Here is a 22,531-nt window from a genome sequence, read left to right on the forward strand (position 1 = left end):
TTACGGTAACGAGTGTGGCGCGACGAAGCTGGCGCCATTTTGGCTCGGAGAAGGCGGTCGCCTCTCCCTGCAAACGGGCTGAAATGTTGAGCCAAAATGGCGCCGGAGCAGCTCCGGTTGTCGTTAAATATCTGTCGGGCTCGGCCCCCTTCCCAGAAGCCCTCTCGGCCCTGCTGCTTCCCGGCGGAGATCATGGCTGGACGTGAGTACCACGGGTCCGGGCCAGGCCAGGCCGAGCCGAGCCGAGCCGAGCCGGGCCGTGTGCATGTCTGCCGGCGGGGCTGCGGTAGTGTCCCGGTGACCCTGTCTCTCTCCTTACAGGTGTGGCAGCTTTCCTGAAGGACGCCTGGAGCAGGGAGCCCGTGGTGACCGTGGCGTGTGGGATCGGGGCGTTGGGTCAGTGCCCATCCGTCTGTCCATCAGCGTGTCTGTCTCCCAGTGCCCGTCCGTCTGTCCATCAGCGTGTCTCTGTCCCAGTGCCCGTCCGTCTGGCCGCCTGTGCTTGTCTCTGTGTCCGTCTGATCCGCTCCGGGTCTTACAGAGCCGCGATGTCAGTCCGGTCCGCGGCGGTGTGTTCCGCTCCGGGTCTTACAGCCCCGCGATGTCAGTCCGGTCCGCGGCAGTCTGATCCGCTCCGGGTCTTACAGAGCCGCGATGTCAGTCCGGTCCGCGGCGGTGTGTTCTGCTCCGGGTCTTACAGCCCCGCGATGTCAGTCCGGTCCGCGGCAGTCTGATCCGCTCCGGGAGTCTGACCAGGCCTGTACCGCTCTGTCTCTGCAGCTGTCCTCTTCCCCCTGATCAGCCCCTACACCAAGTACGCGGGGCCCATGAACATGGCCGTACCCTACAACTATCCCGGTGAGTCTCCTTCCTGCCCAGGCAAGGGGCCGGTCCACTCTGACTGGGGGGTCGGGGTGGAGTCTGGGCGGGTCCACTCTGACGTGGGGGTGGGGGACAGGTCTTTCCGTCTGTGACGGAGCGCTCTCTGACCCCTCGGTCTCTCCTTTCAGTGCCCCTGAGGGATGATGGGAACATGCCCGAGGTGCCCAGCCACCCCTGTGACCCCCAGGGCCCGACGCTGGACTGGATGAAGAAGTTGTGAACCCCGTCTTCTGGGGGCTGTATATGCTGTCGCTCATTAAAGACTTCTGTCTGACTGGAGCTCGCGTCCGGCCCCTTGTTAGCCCCTGATAGAGGGGTGCCAGCCGTCACACCCCCACTCCAGGGGCGCCCCACACTTCCTCACCCCGAAAGCAGCACACGACTCAGGCAGGCAGGAGTTAGCACTCTTTATTTCAGAAAGAGAGAGTACACAGCAGCACAACAGCGGGACTCGCACACAGAGCAGGGCAGCGTCATGTCAGATCAGCCCCCCAAACCCTCACCCCGACAGCAGGGGTCCCCCAACACCATCCCAGTGCACCCAGACCAGTAACACTGCTGTCTGTGACTCTTTAGAGTCTCTAGGATGAGGGAGTGTGAGTGGTGTTACAGTGATACTGCTGTCTGTGACTATAGAGTCTATAGGATGAGGGAGTGTGAGTGGTGTTACAGTGATACTGCTGTCTGTGACTCTATAGAGTCTATAGGATGAGGGAGTGTGAGTGGTGTTACAGTGATACTGCTGTCTGTGACTCTATAGTCTATAGGATGAGGGAATGTGAGTGTTGTTACAGTGATACTGCTGTCTGTGACTCTATAGAGTCTCTAGGATGAGGGAGTGTGAGTGTTGTTACAGTGATACTGCTGTCTGTGACTCTATAGAGTCTCTAGGATGAGGGAGTGTGAGTGTTGTTACAGTGATACTGCTGTCTGTGACTCTATAGAGTCTCCAGGATGAGGGAGTGTGAGTGGTGTTACAGTGATACTGCTGTCTGTGACTCTATAGAGTCTCCAGGATGAGGGAGTGTGAGTGTTGTTACAGTGATACTGCTGTCTGTGACTCTATAGTCTATAGGATGAGGGAGTGTGAGTGTTGTTACAGTGACACTGCTGTCTGTGACTCTATAGTCTATAGGATGAGGGAGTGTGAGTGGTGTTACAGTGTCACTGCTGTCTGTGACTCTATAGAGTCTATAGGATGAGGGAGTGTGAGTGTTGTTACAGTGATACTGCTGTCTGTGACTCTATAGAGTCTCTAGGATGAGGGAGTGTGAGTGTTGTTACAGTGATACTGCTGTCTGTGACTCTATAGTCTATAGGATGAGGGAGTGTGAGTGTTGTTACAGTGACACTGCTGTCTGTGACTCTATAGTCTATAGGATGAGGGAGTGTGAGTGGTGTTACAGTGTCACTGCTGTCTGTGACTCTATAGAGTCTATAGGATGAGGGAGTGTGAGTGTTGTTACAGTGATACTGCTGTCTGTGACTCTATAGAGTCTCTAGGATGAGGGAGTGTGAGTGTTGTTACAGTGATACTGCTGTCTGTGATTCTATAGAGTCTATAGGATGAGGGAGTGTGAGTGGTGTTACAGTGATCCTGCTGTCTGTGACTCTATAGAGTCTATAGGATGAGGGAGTGTGAGTGGTGTTACAGTGATACTGCTGTCTGTGACTATAGAGTCTATAGGATGAGGGAGTGTGAGTGGTGTTACAGTGATACTGCTGTCTGTGACTCTATAGAGTCTCTAGGATGAGGGAGTGTGAGTGTTGTTACAGTGATACTGCTGTCTGTGACTATAGAGTCTATAGGATGAGGGAGTGTGAGTGGTGTTACAGTGATACTGCTGTCTGTGACTCTATAGTCTATAGGATGAGGGAATGTGAGTGTTGTTACAGTGATACTGCTGTCTGTGACTCTATAGAGTCTCTAGGATGAGGGAGTGTGAGTGTTGTTACAGTGATACTGCTGTCTGTGACTCTATAGAGTCTCTAGGATGAGGGAGTGTGAGTGTTGTTACAGTGATACTGCTGTCTGTGACTCTATAGAGTCTCTAGGATGAGGGAGTGTGAGTGGTGTTACAGTGATACTGCTGTCTGTGACTCTATAGAGTCTCCAGGATGAGGGAGTGTGAGTGGTGTTACAGTGATACTGCTGTCTGTGACTCTATAGAGTCTCCAGGATGAGGGAGTGTGAGTGTTGTTACAGTGATACTGCTGTCTGTGACTCTATAGTCTATAGGATGAGGGAGTGTGAGTGTTGTTACAGTGACACTGCTGTCTGTGACTCTATAGTCTATAGGATGAGGGAGTGTGAGTGGTGTTACAGTGTCACTGCTGTCTGTGACTCTATAGAGTCTATAGGATGAGGGAGTGTGAGTGTTGTTACAGTGATACTGCTGTCTGTGACTCTATAGAGTCTCTAGGATGAGGGAGTGTGAGTGTTGTTACAGTGATACTGCTGTCTGTGACTCTATAGTCTATAGGATGAGGGAGTGTGAGTGTTGTTACAGTGACACTGCTGTCTGTGACTCTATAGTCTATAGGATGAGGGAGTGTGAGTGGTGTTACAGTGTCACTGCTGTCTGTGACTCTATAGTCTATAGGATGAGGGAGTGTGAGTGTTGTTACAGTGATACTGCTGTCTGTGACTCTATAGTCTATAGGATGAGGGAGTGTGAGTGTTGTTACAGTGATACTGCTGTCTGTGACTCTATAGAGTCTCTAGGATGAGGGAGTGTGAGTGGTGTTACAGTGATCCTGCTGTCTGTGACTCTATATTAGAGTTGCCAGGGGTTAAGAAAACAGTGCTTAAAGAAAGTACAAAATTATACAGGTATAAAAAGCACAGTTGTGCTACTGTGATTATTTAATGTCATTACAGTTATTCTTCTCTGTTAATCTGGCTACACTCTGGTAAAGACCAACATGCAGAACAATTACACTCATCTCTGCACTGACAGCTCCCAGTGCACAGCAGACCGATCCACTCCAGGTTTTACCAGACGTCCGCGGACAGTTTCGATCCCGGGTTCCGTTTCCGGACTCGATCGAGGCCGAGCCAGCGTGTTGCCGGAAAGCCAGCAGTGGATTGCCGGCTGTGGAGCTGGAGCTGCTGCAATACCACCGGCCACCAGGAGGTGGCAGTTAATCCCTGTTCGTGTTCAGACGCCGGGCGCCTCCCCGGTCATCACGAGTCTGCGCCGCGGTGTCCTGAGCCCCACAGACAGAAGGGGTGTCAGCCATGGCCCCCCGCACGTTCCCGAACGCCTCGCCACTTGCTGTCGCCCTCTGGTCGCCCCACTGCCCCCTTCCCTTCCCTGTCAACCCCCTGACTCTCACTCCTTCACATCCTCACACAGCTTCCACCTCCTTTCCCAGTCCAAAGACACACGGAGCAGAGAGAGCCTACGGCTCCCATAAGCCCTTGCTGTGCCCTGTGGGTTTGTGGGAGATGTAGTCCACCCTGCTCCTCTCACTTCCCTGTAACTTTTTTTTCTCCTGAACGTCGGTAAAGAAACTACAACTCCCATGAGACCGTGCTGCAACCCTGCCAAGTTTACCCCATCGCTGCTGCTAGACCCCCTGGGTTAGACGAACCAGATATAGTTCTGCTTAATTTCTGCATGTTAACGGAACTACAGCTCCCATTAGCACCAGCTGAATGGAAGTCTCCTGCTTGTCTGCTGAGGTGACCCGCTGCATTGTGGTATTTGTAGTTTATGCTCGTCTTCCCTGTGGCCACCTGAGAGTTCTCCTCACAAACACAGCTGTTCCGCCAGCCGAGGGAAAGAAAACTACAACTTCCATGAGCACCTGCAGCAGCAAGGGCTTACGCTAACAGCACTGTGGGAGTTGTAGTTCCCCTCCCTCACATGACAAGATCCCTCCAGTCTCCTCCTGGTTTCCAAATAACTAAACAGTACTAATAAAAAAAAGAAAATTAAATCACCATTAGAATCTCAGATTTTCCTTCCAGTCTATTCCTGTAGTTCTGTCAGTGATCTAGTGTTTGAGTCTAGTCTACCAACACACACCTATTTCCTCTAGCCGTTGTCACTGTATACACACAGTGAAAACCTATCGTCACATGGTGGCACTTCTGTGTCAAGTTAGGATTAATATCTCACAGTGGCCTTTGTGAAGCTGTGCTCTGTTACCCAGGGAATAAGTCCATTTTCATTTACAGAGCACGCAGGAAGACCATGAGTCTTTCCTGTTGATCGCAACAGAAGGGGAGAATGGGAAATGTAGTTTTGTCCTTTGCTACTGTTAGTACTAAGACACCAGTATTTGTGTTTAAAGGAAGGAAGGCTCCACAGTCTGTCCCCCCCGGATTAGTTGTGTTACCCTCCGATGAAACACCAGTTCTCTCCAACTGCAGCACAAGTGAAAGTCTCGATGCCAGCTGTCCCCCTGGAGTCCAGCGGTGGCTCAGCAGCGCCCCCTGCTCCCTGGCGACGGTACTACACCGGCTCTGCTGACGCCAGGCTCAGCTGCCTGATGAGAACGATCGCCGAAACAGCTCTCAGGGGAACAGCGAGTGGAAACGGGCTCAGTTCTCCAGAGTCTGAGGGACGCAGGAGGTGCTTCTTTACACAAAGAGCAGCGGAGGAGGGTGTCTGGGACATGCAGTCTGGCCGGACCTGCGTCATGTCTGAAGTGTGGTACTCTACTGTAACACTGCTGAACTTACTACACTGGACTGCAGTACAACTGGACTGCAGTACTGTAATACTGATGTGCTACACACTACTGTAACACTGCTGTAGTGTAGTGTAGTGTAACACTACTGTAGCGTAGTATAGTGTAGTGTAACACTGCTGTAGTGTAGTATAGTGTAGTGTTGTGTAGTGTAACACTGCTGTAGTGTAGTATAGTGTAGTGTTGTGTAGTGTAACACTGCTGTAGTGTAGTGTAGTATAGTGTAGTGTAACACTGCTGTAGTGCAGTCTAGTGTAGTGCAGTCTAGTGTAGTGCAGTGTAGTGTAGTGCAGTGCGATCTGGCTGTTTTCAAGAACAGACTCACTCTGTTCCTCAGACCAGTGCTGTAGTGTAGTGCAGTGTAGTGTAGTGCAGTGTAGTGTAGTGCAGTGCGATCTGGCTGTTTTCAAGAACAGACTCACTCTGTTCCTCAGACCAGTGCAAAGTCTCTCCACAGTTCTGGGGAGATCGCTCGGTCTCATCACACAGAGACCACTGGCCGAGCAGGGCCGGTCCCGGTCCAGATTCCTACTGGATGAGCGGGGCTGAGCGGTCGTTGGTCACTGTTTTCCGGAGCCGGACGTGAGCGAAGGGGTTGGTCCTGGGAGAGAGGGAGCAGGAAGGCGTCAGGCACTGAAGACAGCTTGAACTTTGACCTTGCCTGCCTGGGAGATCAGCCCCACGACCAGCAAGGAGCTGGAGTCAGGGGCTCAGCTCAGGCAATCACAGCCACAACAACAGACCAGTACTGCACAGCCTGACACCGACACTGACCACCAGCGTCGGTCACTCTCGATCACACACACCGCACAGCCTGACACCGACACTGACCACCAGCGCCGGTCACTCTCGATCACACACACCGCACAGCCTGACACCGACACTGACCACCAGCGCCGGTCACTCTCGATCACACACACTGCCAGGAGGCACATATGACTGGGAGTAGGACTGTCTGAGTCACAAATCCCAGAGACACTTTCACTGTTTTTAAATAAATCTCATACCTTGTGGGAGAAGACGGAGGTGATGTCATCTCAGCTATCAACTGGAGAGAGAGAGAGGGGTTCATACAGACACACTGACTGGACACTCCAGTACATGAACACTGCACTGAGAGAGAGAGGGGTTCATACAGACACACTGACTGGACACTCCAGTACATGAACACTGCACTGAGAGAGAGAGGGGTTCATACAGACACACTGACTGGACACTCCAGTACGTGAACACTGCACTGAGAGAGAGAGAGGGGTTCATACACACACACTGACTGGACACTCCAGTACATGAACACTGCACTGAGAGAGAGAGGGGTTAATACAGACACACTGACTGGACACTCCAGTACATTAACACTGCACTGAGAGAGAGAGGGGTTAATACAGACACACTGACTGGACACTCCAGTACATTAACACTGCACTGAGAGAGAGAGGGGTTAATACAGACACACTGACTGGACACTCCAGTACATGAACACTGCACTGAGAGAGAGAGGGGTTAATACAGACACACTGACTGGACACTCCAGTACATGAACACTGCACTGAGAGAGAGAGAGGGGTTCATACACACACTGACTGGACACTCCAGTACATGAACACTGCACTGAGAGAGAGAGGGGTTAATACAGACACTGACTGGACACTCCAGTACATGAACACTGCACTGAGAGAGAGAGGGGTTAATACAGACACTGACTGGACACTCCAGTACATGAACACTGCACTGAGAGAGAGAGAGGGGTTCATACACACACACTGACTGGACACTCCAGTACATGAACACTGCCCTGAGAGAGGGGGTGTCTGACCGTGCAGGTGTCGGGGTTCACCATGCTGCAGGGCCGGGGTCGGGGGTGGAAGGAGCTCACGGAGCAGCGCTCATCGCCAGGCTCAGCGGCCCGGCGGCTCGGACCCGAGCCCAGCGTGTGCAGGCTGCCGGTACTGGTGCTGCTGAGCTTGGAGAGAGGAGGAGAGCTGAGGGAAGAAAGAGAGGGAGTGTGTGACAAACACACACACACACACACTACACACAGGGTACAGATCAACACAGGACAGGAGAGACACACAGTGTGTGCAGGACAGACACACAGTACAGGACAGGACAGACACACAGTGTGTAGGACAGGACAGACACACAGTGTGTGCAGGACAGACACACAGTACAGGACAGGACAGACACACAGTGTGTGCAGGACAGACACACAGTACAGGACAGGACAGACACACAGTGTGTGCAGGACAGACACACAGTACAGGACAGGACAGACACACAGTGTGTAGGACAGGACAGACACACAGGACAGGACACACACAGTGTGCAGGACAGACAGACACTGTGCAGGACAGACACACAGTGTGCAGGACAGGACAGACACACACAGTGTGCAGGACAGACACACAGTGTGCAGGACAGGACAGACACACACAGTGTGCAGGACAGGACAGACACTGTGCAGGACAGACAGACACTGTGCAGGACAGACACACAGTGCAGGACAGACACACACAGTGTGCAGGACAGGACAGACACACAGTACAGGACAGACACACACAGTGTGCAGGACAGGACAGACACACAGTACAGTACAGGACAGACACACAGTGTGCAGGACAGGACAGACACACAGGACAGGACACACACAGTGTGCAGGACAGGATAGACACACAGTGTGCAGGACAGGATAGACACACAGTACAGGACAGGATAGACACACAGTGTGCAGGACAGGACGGACACACAGTGTGCAGGACAGGACAGACACACAGTACAGGACAGACACACACAGCGTGCAGGACAGGACAGACACACACAGCGTGCAGGACAGACACAGCGTGCAGGACAGGACAGACACACAGTACAGGACAGACACACACAGTGTGCAGGACAGGACAGACACACAGTACAGTACAGGACAGACACACAGTGTTCAGGACAGGACAGACACACAGTGTGCAGGACAGGACAGACACACAGGACAGGACACACACAGTGTGCAGGACAGGATAGACACACAGTACAGGACAGACACACACAGTGTGCAGGACAGGACGGACACACAGTGTGCAGGACAGGACAGACACACAGTACAGGACAGACACACACAGTGTGCAGGACAGGACAGACACACACAGTGTGCAGGACAGATACACGGTGCGGACCTGCTGTCGGGCTGATCAGGTGAATTCTGGCAGGGCTGAGTGTACGAGAAAGGAAACCAGCCTTTCCTGAAGAAGAGAGAGAAGAGACAACCCGAGTGAGACAGAGACTCACGGACACAGAGACAGTAAGTATAGAGGGAGAGAGGGACAGACAGACAGATGGACAGAGAGGCGGACAGGAGGACAGACAGACAGACAGATGGACAGAGAGGCGGACAGGAGGACAGACAGACAGGGGCACAGACAGGGCTACCGGCCCGTCCTCTCGTTCTGCCCGTAGTGCCAGCCCTCGCGCGGCTCAGAGATGAGCAGGGTCAGCGTGTCTCCGGCCAGGAAGTGCAGCAGACAGGCCCCCCCTGCGGCGGCCTCGCCGGCGCCCCCCTGAGGCGAGTGGGGGAACAGCGCCTCCACGCGCGCGGGTGCGGACAGGGGCAGGACGCGGGGCAGCGTGCTCCCTGGGAGACAGAGACAGAGCAGAGCGCCGGTCACAGCTCCGCGCCTGACCCCAGCGGCCCCCAGCAGCCCCCAGCAGCCCCCAGCCCCGGACTCACCCAGGAATCCCAGGCGCGCCTCACTGACTGGTCTCCGTGGCAACGGCAGGGTGGCGGTGGAGAACAGCTCCGACGGGCGGGAGGGTGGTAGGGGATTGTGGGAAGGAGGAGGACTACCGGTGCCTTCCGGGGGAGGCAGTGGGGTGAGTGCGCGAGACATCGGGGCGCTGTGGGACTGCGGAGGACTCTGTGGGGCACTCTGGGGCACAGGCGGGCCCTGCAGGGAACTGTGGGCTGGTGGAGGACTCTGGCTGACGGAGGAGGAAGAGGAAACGGGGGGATTGTGGGAGAGTGACACACTGTGGGCGGATGAAGGGGGAGGAGGCTGCTGGGAAGTGGTCAAGCTGTGGTTGCCGAGCTGGGGCCCGTGATGGGCTTGTTGGGTGCGAGGGCGGGCGGTCTGGGCTGGTGCATGCTGGGAAGACTCGTTCTGGGCGCTCGGCGGGGCGCGGGACCGAAACTGAGCGTCTCCATTGAGAAGAGGCGGGACCTCCTGGACAGAGAGCCTCTGAGAGAGACAGAAAATACAAGGGCAATCGATCAGCACTGCGCAGCTGACAATCACACAAAACTGTGCGTTTAACTTCTTCCGAGTCCAAACACACACATGGATTCACTCACCTGCTCTAGAGTCCAAACACACACCCATTCACTCACCTGCTCTAGAGTCCAAACACACACCCATTCACTCACCTGCTCTAGAGTCCAAACACACACCCATTCACTCACCTGCTCTAGGGTCCAAACACACACCCATTCACTCACCTGCTCTACGGTCCAAACACACACCCATTCACTCACCTGCTCTACGGTCCAAACACACACCCATTCACTCACCTGCTCTAGAGTGCAAACACACACCCATTCAATCTTCAATTCAAGGTGCTTTATTAGCATGACCGATGGGTACAATCTTAATAATATTAATAATTGCTTACACTTATATAGCGCTTTTCTGGACACTCCACTCAAAGCGCTTTACAGGTAAAAGGGACTCCCCTCCACCACCACCAGTGTGCAGCCCCACCTGGATGATGCGACAGCAGCCATAGTGCGCCAGAACGCTCACCACACATCAGCTCTCAGCGGGGAGGAGAACAGAGTGATGAAGCCAGTTCAGAGATGGGGATTATTAGGAGGCCATGATTGGTAAGGGCCAATGGGAAATTTAGCCAGGACACTGGGGTAACACCCCTACTCTTTTCGAGAAGCACCCTGGGATTGTTTATGACCACAGAGAGTCAGGACCTCGGTTTGACGTCTCATCCGAAAGACAGCGCTGTTTTACAGTATAGTGTCCCCGTCACTGTACTGGGGCATTAGGAGCCACACAGACCGCAGGGTGAGCGCCCCCTGCTGGCCCCACTGACGCCTCTTCATGCAGCAGCCTTAGTGTTTCCCAGGAGTCTCCCCTTCAGGTACTGACCAGGCCCACACTGCTGGGCTCCAGAGGGCTTAGGACCCACATGGACCACAGGGTGAGTGCCCCCTTCTGGCCCCACTAACACCTCTTCCAGCAGCAGCCTAGTTTTTCCCAGGAGGTCTCTCATCCAGTTACTGACCAGGCTCACACCTGCTTAGCTTCAGTGGTCTACATATATATTACAGACATTTACAACAGAGACATGTCATAAAATATTTACATATACTGTAAACATATTGAGCATTACTGGGAGACAGACTGACTGTTCCTCAGGCTGGGACAGGAGATCACATACTGGGCTGCCAGTTCAGCTGAGTTCCCTCCTCCCTCTCCCAGTAGGATTGGGACCTGTTGTGACTCTGGCAGGTGTGGGAACTCTGGGATTAGATTTCTGAATTTAGGGAAGAATGTTTCTCTAATCCCAGAGTATCTGTCACAGTGCAGTAGGAAGTGCACCTCTGTCTCTATTTCTCCCCGCTGGCAGTGGGAGCACAGCCTGTCCTCTCTGGACAGTCAGGTCTGTCTGTGTCCAGTTTCTCTGGCCAGGCTGTGGTCACTGAGCCTGTCCTCTCTGGACAGGCAGGTCTGTCTGTGTCCAGTTTCTCTGGCCAGGCTGTGGTCACTGAGCCTGTCCTCTCTGGACAGTCAGGTCTGTCTGTGTTCAGTTTCTCTGGCCAGGCTGTGGTCACTGAGCCTGTACTTCGTCAGGGTCTGTTTCTGTTTGTTGTTTCTTATCTTGGTCAAATATTCGGCTAGTGTGTATTGTCTGTTTGGGGTTCTGTAGCATTCCAGTGGTGTGTGTGTGTGTGTGTGTGTGTGTGTGTGTGTGTGTGTGTGTGTCCCAGTGTGTGAGACATTGCTGTTTGATCTGTACTGTGATGAGGCTGAGTCTGAGTTGTGGTGCTCTAGCAGTGCTGTCCTGAGGCTGGTTGTGTGTTGTGTGTATTGTGCTGTGATGTGCTTGAGTCTGAGTTGTGGTGCTCTAGCAGTGCTGTCCTGATGCTGGTTGTGTGTTGTGTGTATTGTGCTGTGATGTGCTTGAGTCTGGGTTGTGGTGCTCTAGCAGTGCTGTCCTGATGCTGGTTGTGTGTTGTGTGTTGTGTGTGATGTGGTGGAGTCTGAGTTGTGGTGCTCTAGCAGTGCTGTCCTGAGGCTGGCTGGTGTCGGTGTGGCTCAGGTCAGTGAGCCTCAGGACCAGCTGGCTCAGGGGGCTCTGTTTTGGGCTCAGCTCTCGGCTCAGCAGGGCTTTGTGGTGGTAGGAATTTTGGTCGCTGTTTTTTAGGTGTAGCCAATACTGTAATACTCTCTTCTGTATGTTTATCAATAGTGGGTACTGGCCTAATTCGGCCCTGCACCCGTTGTTAGGTGTTTTTCTCTGCACACGGAGGATGTTTCTACAGATCTCCATGTGCAGAGTTTCTGTGGGGTGTTTGTCCCATTGAGTGTACTCCTGGTCTGTGAGGGGACCCCACACTTCACTGCCGTATAGGGCAATGGGTTGGATTACACTTTCAAATATTTGGAGCCAGATTCTTGTTGGTGGGTTGATGTTGAAGAGCCTCCTTCTTATTGCGTAGAAAGCCCTGAGTGCCTTCTCCCTCAGCGCCTTCACTGCCAGGTCAAAACTCCCGGAAGAGCTGATGGTGAGACCGAGATATGTGTAGCTGGATGTGTGCTCTAATGTGTTGTTGTTCAGTGTGAATTTGTACCTGTTTCCCTGAGGTCTGGCTTTCTTCTGGAAAACCATAACTCTGGTCTTGTCCAGATTGACTGTCAGTGCCCAGGTCTGACAGTACTGCTCCAGCAGTGCCAGGTTCTGCTGCAGCCCCTGTTCTGTGGGCGACAGCAGGACCAGGTCATCTGCGTAGAGCAGGAACATGATTTCTGTGTCGTGTAGTGTGAGACCAGGAGCTGCAGACTGCTCCAACATTCCTGCTAATTCGTTGACATAGATAGTGAACAGTGTTGGGCTCAGGCTGCAGTCCTGTCTCACCCCACGGCCTTGGGTGAAGAATCTGGTCCTTTTGTTTTCAATTTTCACTGCACACTTCCTCTCTGAATACATTGATGTAATTATTTAATTATTATGCCACTTTGGAGATTCACTCACCTGCTATACAGTCCAAACACACACGGATTCACTTACCAGCTCTACAGTCCAAACACACATGGATTCACTCACCTGCTCTACAGTCCAAACACACACGGATTCACTCACCTGCTCTACAGTCCAAACACACACGGATTCACCCACCTGCTCTACAGTCCAAACACACAGCGATTCACTCACCTGCTCTACAGTCCAAACACACACGGATTCGCTCACCTGCTCCAGGGATGCGCTGGCACCCAGCTTGGCGGCTCGGAGGACCTCTGCTATCCCAGCAGCCCCGGGGGAGGGTGCAGTCTGTCGAACCAGGTTGAGCGCCCTCTCTGGCAGACGGGTGGGCTGGGCACAGGACTGCTGCCACGACGACAGTTTCTGGGACAACAGCTCTCTCACCTGGGAACAGAGCCAGGAGTGAGGCGCTGGCGCCCCTGTCTCCCGAACCCCCACCCCGCGCCCGCGCTCCTGCTCTCACCCTGCAGTGGTAGCCGATCAGCAGCTTGGTCACGGCACACTGCCGGTCCACCAGGAAGCAGTACCGGCGCCGCTCCTCCGTCAGCGCCGAGCGGTAACCCACGGCAACCAGCGTGTCCAGCTCCCCCTGCCGGCGGCTCATCAGCTCTACGAACTGGACAGTCCAGAGAGGACAGGCTCAGTGACCACAGCCTGGCCAGAGAAACTGGACACAGACAGACCTGACTGTCCAGAGAGGACAGGCTCAGTGACCACAGCCTGGCCAGAGAAACTGGACACAGACAGACCTGACTGTCCAGAGAGGACAGGCTCAGTGACCACAGCCTGGCCAGAGAAACTGGACACAGGCAGACCTGACTGTCCAGAGAGGACAGGCTCAGTGACCACAGCCTGGCCAGAGAAACTGGACACAGACAGACCTGACTGTCCAGAGAGGACAGGCTCAGTGACCACAGCTGACTGCTCCCAGCCTGAGGAACAGACAGTGAGCCTGTCTCTCAATAATAATAATACAGTGTGTGATCTCCTGTCCCTGCCTGAGGAACAGACAAGGAAGTTCTCAGATAATGTGATTTTATTGTAATGTTCTGCTAATTAGTATCTCTTTAACAAAGCTTAAGAGGGACTGAGTCAGGTCAGGTGATCTTGCCGATCAACATGAGCAAATCCAGGAAGTAAAGGGGGGTCACGTCCTGTCCCCCAAACAGTAGCAGGCGAGACAGAAAAACATCCCCTTCGCTCTGTCAGCTGAGACGGATTTGTCCCTTTTCCCTAATCTGATCCGATTTCCTCCTTGAAAGAACAAACAGTCGACTGGGTTCAATGGGGGTTTGTGTTTGTCTGAGTTACAGCAGAGTCAGCAATTTCAAATCAGGTTAATCTGTGACATTGTGCTGTAATCACACTGTACTACAGGACTAGAGCACTGAGAGACAGCACTGTGATTTCTGATGTGTGATACTGCACTACACTGCACTGTGCTGTAATCACACTGTACTACAGGACTACAGCACTGAGAGACAGCACTGTGATTTCTGATGTGTGATACTGCACTACACTGCACTGTGCTGTAATCACACTGTACTACCGGACTACAGCACTGAGAGACAGCACTGTGATTTCTGATGTGTGATACTGCACTACACTGCACTGTGCTGTAATCACACTGTACTACAGGACTAGAGCACTGAGAGACAGCACTGTGATTTCTGATGTGTGATACTGCACTACACTGCACTGTGCTGTAATCACACTGTACTACAGGACTACAGCACTGAGAGACAGCACTGTGATTTCTGATGTGTGATACTGCACTACACTGCACTGTGCTGTAATCACACTGTACTACAGGACTACAGCACTGAGAGACAGCACTGTGATTTCTGATGTGTGATACTGCACTACACTGCACTGTGCTGTAATCACACTGTACTACCGGACTACAGCACTGAGAGACAGCACTGTGATTTCTGATGTGTGATACTGCACTACACTGCACTGTGCTGTAATCACACTGTACTACAGGACTAGAGCACTGAGAGACAGCACTGTGATTTCTGATGTGTGATACTGCACTACACTGCACTGTGCTGTAATCACACTGTACTACAGGACTAGAGCACTGAGAGACAGCACTGTGATTTCTGATGTGTGATACTGCACTACACTGCACTGTGCTGTAATCACACTGTACTACAGGACTACAGCACTGAGAGACAGCACTGCGATTTCTGATGTGTGATACTGCACTACACTGCACTGTGCTGTAATCACACTGTACTACCGGACTACAGCACTGAGAGACAGCACTGTGATTTCTGATGTGTGATACTGCACTACACTGCACTGTGCTGTAATCACACTGTACTACAGGACTACAGCACTGAGAGACAGCACTGTGATTTCTGATGTGTGATACTGCACTACACTGCACTGTGCTGTAATCACACTGTACTACAGGACTACAGCACTGAGAGACAGCACTGCGATTTCTGATGTGTGATACTGCACTACACTGCACTGTGCTGTAATCACACTGTACTACCGGACTACAGCACTGAGAGACAGCACTGTGATTTCTGATGTGTGATACTGCACTACACTGCACTGTGCTGTAATCACACTGTACTACAGGACTAGAGCACTGAGAGACAGCACTGTGATTTCTGATGTGTGATACTGCACTACACTGCACTGTGCTGTAATCACACTGTACTACAGGACTACAGCACTGAGAGACAGCACTGTGATTTCTGATGTGTGATACTGCACTACACTGCACTGTGCTGTAATCACACTGTACTACAGGACTAGAGCACTGAGAGACAGCACTGTGATTTCTGATGTGTGATACTGCACTACACTGCACTGTGCTGTAATCACACTGTACTACAGGACTAGAGACACACTGATTAGAACACAATCTAGAGTCACATTCTTTAATAAAACAAAGACAGAGGGGGAACTGAAAGGGTAGAGAGGGAGGTACCTGCATCTCTCTGTCCCCGTATTTATTAGGGTGCCTGCTGGCCTGGCTCTTTCTGCGCAGTTTCTTCAGCTCCGACTGACAGCGCTCAATTGAATCGACCTTCGACCTCCGCTCAGACTGGTACTTCTTCAGCGTGGCCTGACAAAGTCAGACAGGGAAGAAGAGTTTTTCAGGGAGACTCACAGTCACTGTACTGGACTATAGTACATGAGGACACTGGTATCTGTCCCCAGGGAGACTCACAGTCACTGTACTGGACTATAGTACATGAGGACACTGGTATCTGTCCCCAGGGAGACTCACAGTCACTGTACTGGACTATAGTACATGAGGACACTGGTATCTGTCCCCAGGGAGACTCACAGTCACTGTACTGGACTATAGTACATGAGGACACTGGTATCTGTCCCCAGGGAGACTCACAGTCACTGTACTGGACTATAGTACATGAGGACACTGGTATCTGTACCCAGGGAGACTCACAGTCACTGTACTGGACTATAGCTCATAAAGGACACTGGTATCTGTCCCCAGGGAGACTCACAGTCACTGTACTGGACTATAGCTCATAAAGGACACGGTATCTGTCCCCAGGGAGACTCACAGTCACTGTACTGGACTATAGTACATGAGGACACTGGTATCTGTACCCAGGGAGACTCACAGTCACTCTACTGGACTATAGTACATGAGGACACTGGTATCTGTCCCCAGGGAGACTCACAGTCACTGTACTGGACTATAGTACATGAGGACACTAGTATCTGTCCCCAGGGAGACTCACAGTCACTGTACTGGACTATAGTACATGAGGACACTGGTATCTGTCCCCAGGGAGACTCACAGTCACTGTACTGGACTATAGTACATGAAGACACTGGTATCTGTACCCAGGGAGACTCACAGTCACTGTACTGGACTATAGTACATGAAGACACTGGTATCTGTCCCCAGGGAGACTCACAGTCACTGTACTGGACTATAGTACATGAAGACACTGGTATCTGTCCCCAGGGAGACTCACAGTCACTGTACTGGACTATAGCTCATAAAGGACACTGGTATCTGTACCCAGGGAGACTCACAGTCACTGTACTGGACTATAGTACATGAGGACACTGGTATCTGTACCCAGGGAGACTCACAGTCACTGTACTGGACTATAGTACATGAGGACACTGGTATCTGTCCCCAGGGAGACTCACAGTCACTGTACTGGACTATAGTACATGAAGACACTGGTATCTGTACCCAGGGAGACTCACAGTCACTGTACTGGACTATAGTACATGAAGACACTGGTATCTGTACCCAGGGAGACTCACAGTCAGGAATTTGACATCCAACTCCAGCTTCTGCTCCAGTTGAGAGAGGAGCTCAGAGTGGAACAGCTTCAGCTGTGGAGAGCAAAAAAGGAAATATAGCTGCAGGTCCAGTTTATTAATCTCATAAATTCTTAACAAAAGAGAAACTTTAATAAACTTACCACTTCTTCCAGTTGGACTTGAATCTGCCGGTGGACTTCTGCCATTTGAAATAATGTATCACCTAGAAGGAGAGCAGAATGCTTTGACTGTTGGAATTCAAAAAATAAAAATTCACTTAAAATGCCAAAATTCAATGTTTAAAGAGATACATTTGTTATACTTTATTTAACTTTATTTTATTTACTATAAGTTTGATTAGTTATGAACTGGGATTATAATCAGACTCACTGACATTGACAGAGCAGTCTGAGACTCTCCAGGCTGGACTGGACTGACTGGACTGGGAGCTGGACTAGTTCTTCACTGGGATTATAATCAGACTCCACTGACACTGACAGAGCAGTCTGAGACTCTCCAGGCTGGACTGGACTGACTGGACTGGGAGCTGGACTAGTTCTTCACTGGGATTATAATCACACTCCACTGACACTGACAGAGCAGTCTGAGACTCTCCAGGCTGGACTGGGAGCTGGATTAGTTCTTCGCTGGGACTGTAATCAGTGCGAGACTCTGGGTTAGTGATTCTCTCCAGGCAGTGGCTGGTCTCTCTCCTCCCCCACTGCTGGCAGCACAATGAGGTCATGTGGTTCAGGCTGTTAATCTTGGAACAATGGCCCCTCTCTCTGCATGTCCCAGCGTCCTCGGAGTCACAAGGAGAGGCTCAGGGGCGTCAGAGAGACCAGGGGGATGCAGGCAGGATCTGGAGAGCTGAGCTGGCCAACAGCCACATCACCCTGCAGGTCACTGCCAGCCCACTGGACCCCAGCAGGGGGCGCTCTCACCCAGCTCACAGCCCTCTGGAGCCCAGCAGTGTGGGCCTGGTCAGTACCTGAAGGGGAGACTCCTGGGAAACACTAAGGCTGCTGCATGAAGAGGCGTCAGTGGGGCCAGCAGGGGGCGCTCACCCTGCGGTCTGTGTGGCTCCTAATGCCCCAGTACAGTGACGGGGACACTATACTGTAAAACAGCGCTGTCTTTCGGATGAGACGTCAAACCGAGGTCCTGACTCTCTGTGGTCATTAACAATCCCAGGGTGTCTCTCGAGAAGAGTAGGGGTGTTACCCCAGTATCCTTGCCAAATTTCCCCCTGGTCTGTACCAGTCATGTCCCCCTAATAACCCCCCTCTCTGAACTGGCCTCATCACTCTGCTCTCCTCCCCACTGAGAGACGGTGTGTGGGGAGCAGACTGGAGCATCATCCAGGTGGGGTGGAAGGGATCCCCATGACCTGTAAAGCTCTCTGAGTGAAGGGTCCAGAAAGGCGCTATATAAGTGTAAAGAAATATTACTGTGCTGCCCTGCCCCTCTTACCCAGCTCTTTCGACCCCTGGCTGTCGCTGGCCAGCTCCCCCAGCTTGACCAGCGTGTCGAAGTAGCCCTTGGCGGCGGCGGTGACCCCTGCGCGAGAGAGGGGCGAGGTTAGAGTGGCGAGTGGGCTCCGGGCACAGCGGGCACGGCGCTGGCGAGGTACCTGTCAGTGCCTTCTCATACTGCTTCCCCATGGAGACGAAGTTCTTCAGGCTGGGATTGAACTGCTCCAGGATCACCTGGCCGGGAAAACAGACACAGGGAGGACCAGGTGTGTTTCTGGACAAGAGACACTGACACGGCCCAGTCACAGGGCTCTGGACTCTTCTAGTCCCTGTGGACACTGACACAGCCCAGTCACAGGGCTCTGGACTCTTCTAGTCCCTGTGGACACTGACACAGCCCAGTCACAGGGCTCTGGACTCTTCTAGTCCCTGTGGACACACTGACACGGCCCAGTCACAGGGCTCTGGACTCTTCTAGTCCCTGTGGACACACTGACACAGCCCAGTCACAGGGCTCTAGACTCTTCTAGTCCCTGTGGACACACTGACACGGCCCAGTCACAGGGCTCTAGACTCTTCTAGTCCCTGTGGACACACTGACACGGCCCAGTCACAGGGCTCTGGACTCTTCTAGTCCCTGTGGACACTGACACAGCCCAGTCACAGGGCTCTAGACTCTTCTAGTCCCTGTGGGCACAGACACAGCCCAGTCACAGGGCTCTAGACTCTTTTAGTCCCTGTGGACACACTGACACAGCCCAGTCACAGGGCTCTAGACTCTTCTAGTCCCTGTGGACACTGACACAGCCCAGTCACAGGGCTCTGGACTCTTCCAGTCCCTGTGGACACTGACACGGCCCAGTCACAGGGCTCTAGACTCTTCTAGTCCCTGTGGACACACTGACACAGCCCAGTCACAGGGCTCTAGACTCTTCTAGTCCCTGTGGACACACTGACACAGCCCAGTCACAGGGCTCTGGACTCTTCCAGTCCCTGTGGACACTGACACAGCCCAGTCACAGGGCTCTAGACTCTTCTAGTCCCTGTGGACACTGACACAGCCCAGTCACAGGGCTCTAGACTCTTCTAGTCCCTGTGGACACACTGACACAGCCCAGTCACAGGGCTCTAGACTCTTATAGTCCCTGTGGACACTGACACAGCCCAGTCACAGGGCTCTAGACTCTTCTAGTCCCTGTGGACACACTGACACAGCCCAGTCACAGGGCTCTAGACTCTTCTAGTCCCTGTGGACACACTGACACAGCCCAGTCACAGGGCTCTAGACTCTTCTAGTCCCTGTGGACACACTGACACAGCCCAGTCACAGGGCTCTGGACTCTTCCAGTCCCTGTGGACACTGACACAGCCCAGTCACAGGGCTCTAGACTCTTCTAGTCCCTGTGGACACACTGACACAGCCCAGTCACAGGGCTCTAGACTCTTCCAGTCCCTGTGGACACTGACACAGCCCAGTCACAGGGCTCTAGACTCTTCTAGTCCCTGTGGACACTGACACAGCCCAGTCACAGGGCTCTAGACTCTTCTAGTCCCTGTGGACACACTGACACAGCCCAGTCACAGGGCTCTAGACTCTTCTAGTCCCTGTGGAAACTGACACAGCCCAGTCACAGGACTCTAGACTCCTCTAGTCCCTGTGGACACTGACACAGCCCAGTCACAGGGCTCTGGACTCTTCTAGTCCCTGTGGGGACACTGACACAGCCCAGACACAGGGCTCCAGACTCTTCTAGTCCCTGTGGACACACTGACACAGCCCAGTCACAGGGCTCTAGACTCTTCTAGTCCCTGTGGACACACTGACACAGCCCAGTCACAGGGCTCTAGACTCTTCTAGTCCCTGTGGACACTGACACAGCCCAGTCACAGGGCTCTAGACTCTTATAGTCCCTGTGGACACACTGACACAGCCCAGTCACAGGACAGTAAGGACGATATTCATGGAAAACTGGAGAGAGCAGGAAAGGAGTGAATTATCCCAGCAGAAGCAGAGTCCTGTCCCTCTCGTGCTGTTGAGTCCTCGTGGGTCTCGGGCTCCTCTCACCTTGTAAACATTTTCCGTCATCTTGTTCACCTCGTCCGAGCGAGACATGGCTGCCTGACTTCCGCAGGGCCCCCGAGTTCCTGTCACCCCAAACCTTTAGGGAGAGCAGAGAGAGCAGTGAGACGCCCGCCTGTCCGACTGGACTCCGGTTCGGGCCGGCCCCCTGTGGCCCCTCACTTCCTCCTGACCGCTGGACCGCTGCAGGGCTGGAGCAGGGAGCTGGCCGTCCAGCATCGGGCTCGGCCGTCTCCTCCGAGAGCAGGGAGGGCCTGAGGAGAACAGGGCGCAGCACTGAGCCTGCACACACTGCAGCGTGGACAGGCAGGGACGAGAAACGGGTTTGTCTGCCAACGCAGGACGCGACTGGGCCTGATCCAGAGCGAACGTACCCGAACCCGTGATCTCCTCCAGCAGCCTGCGTGTCAGGGCCACGGGCACGGCGAGGTCCTCCTGGCTCCTGCTGCTGTGTTTGTCTGCCGAGAGAAAGTTCTGATCTGGATAAAGGATATGTTTCTATTATTAATCTGTTCATTATTTTGGTGAAATACGTCATCCACAAAAGTATATGATCTAATATTGCCCCCTCTATTCACGCTTTTAAGGGAGAATTCCTTTTTTATTTAAATTCTATTAGAAATGTAAAGAATCAAAAGTCAAGACCTACAATACCAATATGTAAAAAGTATCATTTTCAGCTTTCATAATTGTGAATTCCTCTGGTTGTGAAGTGTCTATTTCTGTATTTATTTTAATATTCTGTCTCCTTTTTTGTATTTGTGGTGTTTAAATAAAAAAAAGATTAAAAGTAGGAAGCGAGGTGCTCACGACTCGGCGGTGCCGCGGAAGGTCCGTTACAGAGTCCCGGAGCCGCGGTCCCGGTCGTGTATCTTCTTACCGGCCTCTCGGTCCGTCCCGGCGCCCGGGCGGGGAGCGGGTGAGACTGGCGGCCGTGTACCCGGGTCCCCTCACGGGTCTCTCCGCCAGCGCGCAGGCCGTCCCGCCGGCTGAAAAAGCACCATTTCCAGGTTTTCCCCCCGAATCTCTCGCAACTCCGGGGGCGCCGCGCTTGACCGCGACAACAACAAACGACGATATTTTCCCGTCCTGCAGCCACGCCGACTCCCCCCGAGACCCCGGGACCCCTCCGGAGCCGCGTCGGCACCTGTTGCGCCTGCGGCGGTCTGGTCTCCCCGCCTGCTCGCCGCTGCCCCCGGATTTCTTACCGTTTCCCGTCTCATCATCCGAAACCACACAGCGCCGAGCCCGGTCTCCCGTCTCCCGTCTCCTTTCTCCAGGCGGCGATACGGCTTCCTCTCGGAGTCCCAGCGCCTCGGAGCTCAGCCTTCCCCTCCTCCCTCTCTCCCAGACAATGTCCCTCGCCGCTCCCCCTCTCCCCCACCCGGGCGGAATATCAATGAGATAACGGGGCTCCGGCTGCCGGCCCGGCGCACACAGGAGCGACCCGACCCCCCTCTCCCGCGGCCCCGCCCGCCGGCCGCCGCTCCGCCTGTGGGAGAGACGGGAGAGAGAGGGATCCGCGCTCCCACTCGGGACAGTGGGGCACACTCGACTCTGTGGGAGCAGCACACTGAGCTCCGTGAAGCTGCCTGTGCTGCTTTCGTTTCCGAGATATAGCGCCTTGCTTTTTCGGGTAATCACGTGACTATCGACAACCAAGGTTACAGGTGCCAACACACTCGACACTTGAACTCCTGATCGTGATGAAGACAAAGGGGGCAGTCTCACTGGTCGGATGGGGTGGATGTTTCAATATAGCGCCTTCTTTTCCAAACAGCAAAGTCACGACCACCTGATCTTTCAATTGTGATCTTTTGATCAGTTTGATCAGTTGCAATTTCAAAGCCTTTATGGT

At 53.2% G+C, this 22,531-nt stretch overlaps 2 protein-coding genes across 3 annotated transcripts; one reads left to right on the forward strand and one right to left on the reverse strand.

Annotated features, from left to right (window-relative positions):
• The first annotated feature begins 108 nt into the window (after positions 1 to 108).
• ndufa3 (NADH:ubiquinone oxidoreductase subunit A3) lies at positions 109 to 1,161 on the forward strand. The gene is made up of 4 exons (XM_088939432.1): positions 109 to 202; positions 322 to 396; positions 781 to 858; positions 1,011 to 1,161. The coding sequence occupies exons 1-4, from the start codon at positions 193 to 195 to the stop codon at positions 1,100 to 1,102; spliced, it is 255 nt and encodes an 84-aa protein (XP_088795558.1). The 5' UTR covers positions 109 to 192; the 3' UTR covers positions 1,103 to 1,161.
• A 114-nt stretch (positions 1,162 to 1,275) lies between these two features.
• Positions 1,276 to 22,421, reverse strand: LOC148816358 (BAR/IMD domain-containing adapter protein 2). Of its 2 annotated transcripts, none has more exons than XM_088939624.1 (17): positions 21,882 to 22,421; positions 21,554 to 21,662; positions 21,048 to 21,152; positions 20,659 to 20,752; positions 18,752 to 18,827; positions 18,592 to 18,678; positions 17,280 to 17,341; positions 17,119 to 17,190; positions 15,794 to 15,931; positions 13,307 to 13,459; positions 13,051 to 13,227; positions 9,302 to 9,809; positions 9,004 to 9,205; positions 8,751 to 8,816; positions 7,400 to 7,565; positions 6,591 to 6,631; positions 1,276 to 6,184 (listed from the first exon to the last, which is right to left on the reverse strand). In XM_088939624.1, the coding sequence occupies exons 4-17, from the start codon at positions 20,704 to 20,706 to the stop codon at positions 6,112 to 6,114; spliced, it is 1,869 nt and encodes a 622-aa protein (XP_088795750.1). In that variant the 5' UTR covers positions 20,707 to 20,752; positions 21,048 to 21,152; positions 21,554 to 21,662; positions 21,882 to 22,421; the 3' UTR covers positions 1,276 to 6,111. The 2 variants fall into 2 exon arrangements, with proteins under 2 accessions (XP_088795750.1, XP_088795751.1); XM_088939625.1 differs by having other exon boundaries at positions 21,484 to 21,662; positions 21,882 to 22,020.
• Positions 22,422 to 22,531: the final 110 nt, after the last annotated feature.

Source organism: Atractosteus spatula, chromosome 22 (genome assembly GCF_055471065.1).
Source record: "Atractosteus spatula isolate fAtrSpa1 chromosome 22, fAtrSpa1.hap1, whole genome shotgun sequence".
NCBI lineage: Eukaryota > Metazoa > Chordata > Actinopteri > Semionotiformes > Lepisosteidae > Atractosteus > Atractosteus spatula.

Coding starts and splice junctions, on each gene's coding strand:
- ndufa3 (XM_088939432.1), top strand. Junction 397..780: donor GTGTGGGATCGGGGCGTTGG/GTCAGTGCCCAT, acceptor CTGTCTCTGCAG/CTGTCCTCTTCCCCCTGATC. Junction 859..1,010: donor CGTACCCTACAACTATCCCG/GTGAGTCTCCTT, acceptor CTCTCCTTTCAG/TGCCCCTGAGGGATGATGGG.
- LOC148816358 (XM_088939624.1), bottom strand. CDS start 20,706: ATGTCTCGCTCGGACGAGGTGAACAAGATGACGGAAAATGTTTACAAG. Junction 18,828..20,658: donor TGACGGAAAATGTTTACAAG/GTGAGAGGAGCC, acceptor TTTCCCGGCCAG/GTGATCCTGGAGCAGTTCAA. Junction 6,185..6,590: donor CCTCCGTCTTCTCCCACAAG/GTATGAGATTTA, acceptor CCTCTCTCCCAG/GACCAACCCCTTCGCTCACG.